At 50.5% G+C, this 8,597-nt stretch overlaps 1 protein-coding gene across 1 annotated transcript in view; it reads left to right on the top strand.

Annotated features, from left to right (window-relative positions):
- The first annotated feature begins 242 nt into the window (after positions 1-242).
- OXSR1 (oxidative stress responsive kinase 1) overlaps positions 243-8,597 on the top strand; it is a 31,547-nt gene continuing 23,192 nt past the window's right edge. Inside the window, exons 1-7 of the mRNA XM_032965306.2 lie at positions 243-373; positions 2,841-2,953; positions 3,072-3,180; positions 4,295-4,436; positions 4,538-4,593; positions 5,184-5,293; positions 8,334-8,435. Coding sequence (XP_032821197.1) covers positions 292-373; positions 2,841-2,953; positions 3,072-3,180; positions 4,295-4,436; positions 4,538-4,593; positions 5,184-5,293; positions 8,334-8,435 — 714 coding nt within the window. The 5' untranslated portion in view covers positions 243-291. The remainder of the gene's footprint in view (positions 374-2,840; positions 2,954-3,071; positions 3,181-4,294; positions 4,437-4,537; positions 4,594-5,183; positions 5,294-8,333; positions 8,436-8,597) is intronic.

Below are 8,597 nucleotides of genomic sequence, written 5' to 3'. Positions count from 1 at the left end.
CCAACACACACAGCTCCTCTGCGGCGGTGGAAGCGCTGCACCACGTGACGCGAGGCCTTGGCGTCTGAGGGGCGGGGCTGCGGGTCGAGGGGCGGGGGGCATCACTTGAGCGGAGCCACGGAGGGGGCGGGGTGATGAAGGGGGGCGGGGTGATGAAGGGGGGCGGGGTGATGAAGGGGGGCGGGGTGATGAAGGGGGCGGGGCTTTGTGTTGAGGGCCGCTGATTAAAGGGCGGGGCCGCGGGTGGCGCCAGAGGCCCGCCCCCCCCCGTCTCAACTCGTCATCATCATCATGGCGGAAGAGGGCGGCGGCGGTGGCGGCGCCGCGGCGTGGACGAACGCTCGGGATGACTACGAGTTGCAGGAGGTCATCGGTACGAGCCCCCTCGCCGCCGATTCTGTTGACGCCGCCGATTCTGTTGACGCCGCCGCCGCCGCTGCTGCTGTTTGTGTTGTTGTTGCTGCTGCTGCTGTTGTTGCGGCTGCAGGGTCCCTGTAGCTAGCTGGTGGCTTGGGCGAGGCCTGGGCCTGGTGCGAATGTGACTGGGAGAAGGGGAGAGAGTGCGAGTAGTGAGGGGAGAGAGGAGGAGGCGGAGGGGGAAAGCTTGGGGAGGGGTGTGCAGACGGAAGGAGCAAGAGAGTGCGAGAAGCGGGAGTCGAGGGGTTGAGTTTGGAGTGGTGAGACGGGTGGATGAGTGGGCGTGAGGTGTTGAGAGCGGGGAGAGAGAGAGAGAGAGCGAGGAGAGTTAAGAGGTAAGACAGCGGGAGAGGGGTGGTGGTGCAGAGAGGTGAAACTGATGCGAGAGGGGGAAGGGATGAGAGAGGTGAGGCAGAGAGATAAGCGGAGGTTTGAAAGCGAGGAGCGGGGAAATAGGAGAGAGGAAAGTGCGGTAGGAGATACGGTAGAGGGGGCACTAGAGGATGGATGGAGAGAGCCGGTAGAGGGGGAGATGTCAAAGGGGAGAGAGCAGAGGGGAGACGTGAAGAGAGAGAGAGAAGTTGAGCTCTCACCCTTGCCAGGAGCCCTCGCCTGGGCCCGGCCTAGTGCCTCGTTCCCGCGGCCACTGCGACGCGAGGCCGGACTGACGGGGAACCACAGTCTCGGGGTGAGAGACTCGCCTAACCTGCTCGCCACTAAAAGCCTACGGGGCCGGGGAGAGCCGCGTTAACTTCCTTTTTTTAACGCGCGCAAATCTGAGTATACGAATGGGTTAGCGCGAGGCTGTTTAAAATCTGAAGTCGCGAGCGTTACGTCTGATGCCCTGTGTTTGTACTAACGCGTTAAAGCAAGCGAGTGGCGTCACCGCCCCCCGCCCGTGAGAAGGGGCCCAAGTCAGGGCGGGCGCTCCGCGGGATCAGCTGGCCAGCTGCCGGCTCCGAGCCAGCCCGGTTCCTACCGGCGTGAAACCGCGGGGGCGCTCAGGGTCACACGCCGCTCTCCTCGCGGGGGCCCTCGTAGGGCACCGTCAAAACGATTGTGCAACACCCCCCTCCCTCCCTCCCTCTCCCCTCGGTGATCAAATTCCCACGACCCTCAACTCTGCCTTCCGCCATGCAGATCTAACAACCCCCCCTCTTGCACCGCGAGGAATCGGCCCGGTCCCCCTTCCTCCGTGATGAAAATTCCAGCTCCTCCATGACCCCTGTCCTTCCACGACCATCCGCCCCAGATCCATCACGGGAATCAAATCCAGCTCGCGAGAGTTTCCCTGCCTACGTGACAAGGCCAGTGGTTTCTTTGAGGCTCTGTGCTCATCTGCCGTTTCATAGCCCCGAGCCGGTGATGGAAATTTTCACGTTCCTATGGTGGGAGTGAGTGAACCTATAGTCCACCGATTAGCACGGTTGGCTACTTGGGGTGCGAAAGACATTCACTATACATAATTCCACCGTTGGTCTTTTTTTTACTTATTTTATCGACCCTCGGGAGTTGATGGGCCGAATTAACCCCCCCCCCAACCAGGATGTGAACTTGCAACCTTCTGATTATGCCCAACTCTCTTTGCTGCTGAGCCGCCTGCCCGGATTTTTGCACCATCTGTAAAGGAATTGCACCTCATCTGTGTTTACACATTGGTGCGGTAGTCACACACGATCTTATTAATGTTTCGTAACTAGATTTGTAATTCTATTATGATGCCGAGCTGATTTATGCAACAGGGTATTTATTATTTAACATGGATTTATGTTTGTGAAATATTTTCCATTTCGCATCATTTTGGTGACCCATGTCACTTGCAAATGAAGCGTATCCTGGTCCCTTCAGTTCTCACTTGGTTAAACAAAATTTACCTGAAACTAGAACCCTTGTAAGTTATTGTCAGTCAGCCTTGTGTTGTGCAGATTGATGCTTTTCAATGTTGCACATGCCTGGTGTATGTGTGTTTAGGATGCGTTCTCATTGATCACTGTCCCTTGTTAATGCTTTGCAACTAAGATTGAATGCGTTTATGCGGTAGCGCTATCCATCTTTAACTTGGAGCACGAAAACGCACACATGATAGAACACAAACTAAACTTTACCGTACTAGTCTATTCAGGACTAACCATATTGAGCACCATTTATCAAAGACTTGCACAAAATACTTTGCAAATATGTCAACACATTTATCCCTGTCAGCTCCATACTGCCCATTAAATACTGAAGACTAAACCGGGATTGGAGAGCGTCTATAAATGTGTGCTTTGTGGATACATTTCTCCTGCCATAGTAATGTGGCATTTTCACTCCTGCATCGGGGCTAAAAAGGAGGATGAGCACCAATGCTCCAATGACTGGGAACTCTCCCTGACTTGTAATCGTGCGTACGCATTATTTATCCAAGTTTTTTCTCGTTTCAGGCAGCGGTGCCACTGCCGTCGTGCAGGCTGCCATGTGTATCCCGCGGAAAGAGAGAGTCGCAATCAAACGCATCAACCTGGAGAAGTGCCAGACCAGCATGGACGAGCTCCTGGTGAGTCTGCTCACCCCGCCGCTTACCTCGCCACTCGCTTCACCCCCGCTGTCCGGCGCTCTCATGGTCGCTGCTCGGCGTCCGGATTTCCATTCTAACCCAGAACCTCCCATTTCAGAAAGAGATCCAGGCGATGAGCCAGTGCAACCACCCCAACGTGGTGAGCTACTACACGTCGTTCGTGGTGAAAGAGGAGCTCTGGCTGGTGATGCGGCTGCTGAGTGGAGGTATGGCCACCGCTGCACCTTGAGGTCCACTTGGTATTCCCTCGGACTTTCTACGACAGGATGGTCGCAGTGCAGCTTGCGTTCGATTCCCGACTCCGCGTCTTTCTGCGTGGCGTTTATAGGCTTTCCGCCTTTTCTGGAGCGTGAGAGTGCGAGTTCGTGCGTGGAGTGGTGCTGGCCACCCACCCCCTCGTGTGCCGTGCTGGCTTCCATTGGTGCTCACTAACAGTACTTGCCACAGCACTTTTTTAAGACTATATTGGGGATCTTTGTCTTTAGAGTTTGTTTCCCCCTGTTATACATGGGTTTTCTCCTGGGTTCTCCAGTTTCCTCCCAGAACTAAAAAACAATAATTGGTAATGCCCAAACATATGAATGCTGAAACATTTCTTGAAAATTACTCAATTGGGATCACATACACAGCAGCATAACCTCCTTCTGGAAAAGCCTGACGAGGCCCTCCTGAATAAGTCTTGAGACTCGTGAGGCTTTCCTGGTAAGCAAGCTTAATAATAAAAATACTTGAGCCCATTCTGTACAGTCGTCATATCAAGGGTGAAGAGGATGCCTATCACCTATTCCTAGTCTGTACTGTGATAAGGTAGCTACTGTGTGCTGTCAGGACATGAGGGTTGCTGTGTATGTGTGTGTGATGAAATTGGTGTCGTGGGTGATGGTTTGTGTGTGGTATGTGGTGTGTCTGTGCGTGATGGGGGTTGTGTTCTGTGTGATATTATGTGCACCTAGCCTGACACTGGCGCTGTAGTGACGTCACTGCCATTTAGTGGCGAATGGCAGCTGTTGTAATTAGTGTGATGTGGTTGTGTATCCTGGGTGTGTCATATAAGAGGTGTGTTGATTGTGTGGTGCGGGGAGTGAACCTGAGGTAGTCATTCTTGTCCTGTGTACGTTATTTAGTTGGCTGTGCTGTGTATGTGTGTGTTGTTATGGTTGGGACGTCCTGTTCTCATGACACTATACCAACCCACGCTGAGCAACATGCCGAAGTATTGGTAAATAACCCCTACGAACTGCACGGCATAGCGAGCCCCTCATCCAGCAGTGTATTGAAGAGGACTGTATGTGAGCATGAATGTTTCAATTATTGTTTCAGGTTCCATGCTGGACATGATAAAGCACATTGTTCAGAAGGGCGAACATAAATCAGGAGTGTTGGAGGAACCCGTCATCGCCTCGATCTTGAAGGAGGTTCTCGAAGGCTTGGACTACCTCCATCGCAATGGGCAGATCCACAGGTATTGTGTGATACCTGCCACCTGCACGCTCTTCTCTAAAGTGATTGAAAGACTTCTTTATGTGATCTACACAGTCTTAAGCCTGTGTGTTTTGTGAGCAGGGATGTGAAGGCAGGAAACATCCTTTTGGGTGAAGACGGCACTATTCAAATTGCAGGTAAATGGCTTCATGTGAGTAACTGGCACTTTCGTGGCATAAACATGAGTAACTCGAGACGAGCTGCATGTGCACTATAAATCAAAGCCCACATGTGTTTTTCATTGAAGATTTGTTGTCTGAGGTGGCCTGTACTGACGCAAGGGCAGAGAACTTGGCTAATCGCGTGTGCTTCTCAGCGTTGGCAGCACCCGCGGTGCCTTGCCAGTGATGCAGTTGAATTGGCCCCGTGTTGTTCTGTCGTCGAGCTCGCTGACTGTGACGTCCGTGCTCTCTCACATGACGGTAGAGACCGGACACGCGCTCTTAACCCTTCGGGGCGGTCATGTGGTCCCCGCGATGGTACTTTCGCCATTTGTTGCAGAGTTTCACAGTTCGAATCTGGCAGGCCGCCCTTGTTTATTATTGTAGGTGTATTAACCGTAACAAAAATACACGTCGTCTGCTTCACTGTGGACGATAAAGATCCCAGGATGTCATTGAAAACGAGCAGGCCTTTGCATGCCGTTGTCATGGTCCTCTGCTTTAAGACTAGCATAAATACAAAATGTGCGAAGTTAATATTATCGCTCACCCTTGACGTTGGCCAGACTTTGGGGTGAGTGCGTTTCTGGCGACCGGTGGAGACGTGACAAGGAACAAGGTGCGCAAGACATTTGTGGGCACGCCCTGCTGGATGGCGCCCGAGGTCATGGAGCAGGTACGGTCGTGATTCTTGCCGCCCCCCCCTCGTTCCCCCTCCTCCCCGTGCGCAGTTGTATGGAAACTAGGGTCATTGCAATCGTTATTGCCGCATAACCAGTAACCACTTGGCAAAAAACGGTCAAAAAGTACGAGTTTGCCGCAGCAGCTGCCATCGTGATGGTGCGATGGTGAGCAGCGTTGGGCTTTGCAATCAAGAGGTTGCCGGTTTGATTTCATCTCCAGGTGTGCCAGTTAAAACAGTGGGGGCAAGCTTCTTCAATCCACTCGCTCCGCCTCCATTCCTGGGTACACCAGAGTTGAACGGCAGGTCTTCCAAGTGGGAGAGTAAACCAAATACCGTCTCGTGCAGGCCCTCCTGCCAGCAGTAGAGAGCGCAAGTGAGATATTGCACGGTTGCACTTTTATAACCGAGAAACACGGGCAATTGTCCCATGCGGTGACTTACGGAGCCGTGCCTTTCATATTGTTCGCGCGTGCCAATCGCTGAGATTCCCCTGGTTCCAGACTTGATGAAAACGCTTCCCTGCTTACTATTCATTGGTTAACACCCCCCCTACTAGGGACATTCCTGAGACCGAAGAATAATCCGGACTGTGTCGCATGCTGCCATAGTTGTGTTGTGCCCTGGTTCTACCAACCACTGGGTTTGTTTAATCTATACTTTATCATGCTGTGCAGTGCTGGTCGGTGAAGTGAGGTAGCTGAGGATAGCTTTCACCCGCCACTGATGTTAACCATGGCTGGGAAATCCAACACGGACCACAGGATTCGTAACGCAGGGCGCTAACCGCTTCGTCACCGCTCCAGCTTTCATGATGATTGCATCTCTTAATATTGCTGCATATGAAGTGCAGCATTGCAAGACATTTTTAAGATGGTGTGGCACCAATATAAATTCATGCATGGCACGTACTTAACCAATGAGAGGAGAGCTAAATCTATGGATGTTTCACCGGATTGGCCTAGATGCCCCTCGGGCACGATTCGGACGTACCTCCACGCCTTCTGGTCATATACTAAGAAATTCTCGACTATTATGAACTCAGTCCCTCAATTGTACCAGACTCAGTCCCTCAATTGAAACAACTCTGTGGGGCCTGAAATAATAATAATCACGACTAGGAAGTCCATCCTGGCATAATGGAGGGGACCATGAACCCTTCTTCATGGAAACGGAGGCTTGGGTACCCTCCTCCCCCTCGCGGGAACATAAACACTTTAGCCACAAACTTAAAGGCAGGGGACGAGAGTTCGAGGTCAGATGATACCCATTCTTGCAGAGCCTCATGCGAGGTGCCTATGCTTGGAGGTCAGGGGGAGGGGATAGGTGCAAGGAATGCTCCCCTCCCCCTCCTCCTTCCCTTGGAATGGACGGAAGTTAATTACTGCCTTGCGGGATTATATAGGTTGATATGTTCACTCGGCGCGTGGAAGTTATTCCATCCTAGGTGCTCCTCCCTTTTTCCATTTCCCCCCTCCTCCCACCTTCCCCCTGCGCCCTCTACTGCCTTAAATTCTTCTTCCCCTACCTTCCCCTCACCACACAAATACAAATTCCACGCTCTGTGGGGCAGTGAGCCCAATCTTCTCGCTTCTCGAAGTTCTGGGGCATAGAGTTTGAGACTTATGTCCGTGGTAGTTCTGTACCCCCCCCCTCCCCTGCATTGTGCTTCGTGCTCTGCATCGGGCTCCTACTGAAATAAATATTTTTAAAAGATGGCGTGGCACCATTACAAATGAATGTTTGTGTTATTGAATTGTCAAAAGTAACTGATGAACTATTTTACACATGTGCTACAACTTCCCTGCTATGGCTAAGGTTTATTTTGTGCAACGGGTAAAAGTTTATGAGACCAGGATACAGTATAATTTGCAAGTGTGACCCCTGGGTCACCAAAATGACAAATACAAAATAAAGCACAGCAACGAATCGAATGGAAAACTTAGAAAAACAAATAACCATGTCACCCACCACATGACAAACCCAAAACACTGTACAGCTCGCATTGGTGCGAAATCGTAAACGCCCTGTAGTGCAAGTTACCTCGGGCAGATTATCCCTGGACTGATCGTAGCTCGTTACAAATTAAATTACAGAAACCTTGAACAGATATTGGGTGACCTGTACTCGTATGTAAAATAGACGAGTATATTTGTCACATACAATTGCACGTGAAGTTATTGCAGAGGGTCGACGGTATTGTGATTTGGATGGTAGAGTAACCAAGGACGTTTGCCAAGCGTTGGAATTCATGACGTTTGAAGCATTTACAATGAAGTGAAAACGTTTTTTTTATCCTTGGCACAATGCACGGCCGTGCTGTGGGAACTTAGATATTGAGGTTTTTAGTCAGGAGTAAACTCTTTTTATAGGGACAATGTTGTGTGACAGATAAACCTAACTAGATACATTCCAGCAGCAGTGGCTAACGTGTGCATCCCGAGCCACGGGTGGATGACTATTTTTGTTGTGGATCTTAGGACAATTTGGAACGAACAGGAAAAGCATGCAACAATTCTCGTTGCCTGTTTTCCACAAAGATTAATTCTTTGGGTCTTTCGGTAAAGTCACATAGGTAGATCCAAGGAATATGAATTCTTGCAGTCACGAAAGCTTTAAGTCAAGATTGAACAATCCCTAACTTAAGAATGAATGCATTACAAACAATAACTTCTTCCAATAGATGGCGCTAATGCTCCCTAATATATTGCAGGGTTAAATATGTGTGTAATTTTCGGTCGTGTTTCTGGCAGATCGCGGAGTGCATTCAGATTCACTAGAATGGTACCCGGTGCTTTGTGTATTCGCCATCACTGCATTACACTTTCTGTATTACTAGTTGATAATCGTCATTCTCAAGTGGGAAGAATTTATTGACCTGTAACAACGTTTTAAGATGAGGAAGAGGTCCTGTAGCTTGAGTGTAGCTTTGTGTGATGCCATCTGCGGTTCGACACTTGATTCCGATCGCGTTATGCCATGGCTTGCACGGGACGCATTGTGTTGATGGGTGGTGTTGCTGCCCTGTGAATAGGTGCGAGGCTATGATTTCAAGGCAGACATCTGGAGTTTTGGCATCACCGCCATGGAGCTGGCATCCGGGGCTGCCCCATACCACAAGTACCCACCTATGAAGGTAAACAGGCACCTATTACAATCGCTTGTTTACCCCTCTGAATGCCTCGCTGAATCTCAAGAACTTATTTCAGGACATGCCTTCAGTTTTTCACAATTGGGGACAATGTTATTGTGTGGGATCTAAATTGAGTAATTTGCAGGTAAATCTTCAGCATTGGTA

Source organism: Petromyzon marinus, chromosome 34, assembly GCF_048934315.1.
Source record: "Petromyzon marinus isolate PM22_M1 ecotype Great Lakes invasive population chromosome 34, UKy_Petmar_22M1.pri1.0, whole genome shotgun sequence".
Classification (NCBI taxonomy): domain Eukaryota; kingdom Metazoa; phylum Chordata; class Hyperoartia; order Petromyzontiformes; family Petromyzontidae; genus Petromyzon; species Petromyzon marinus.
The sequence above is the reverse complement of the archived record's forward strand: the minus strand, read 5'-3'. Positions and strand labels throughout refer to the sequence as shown.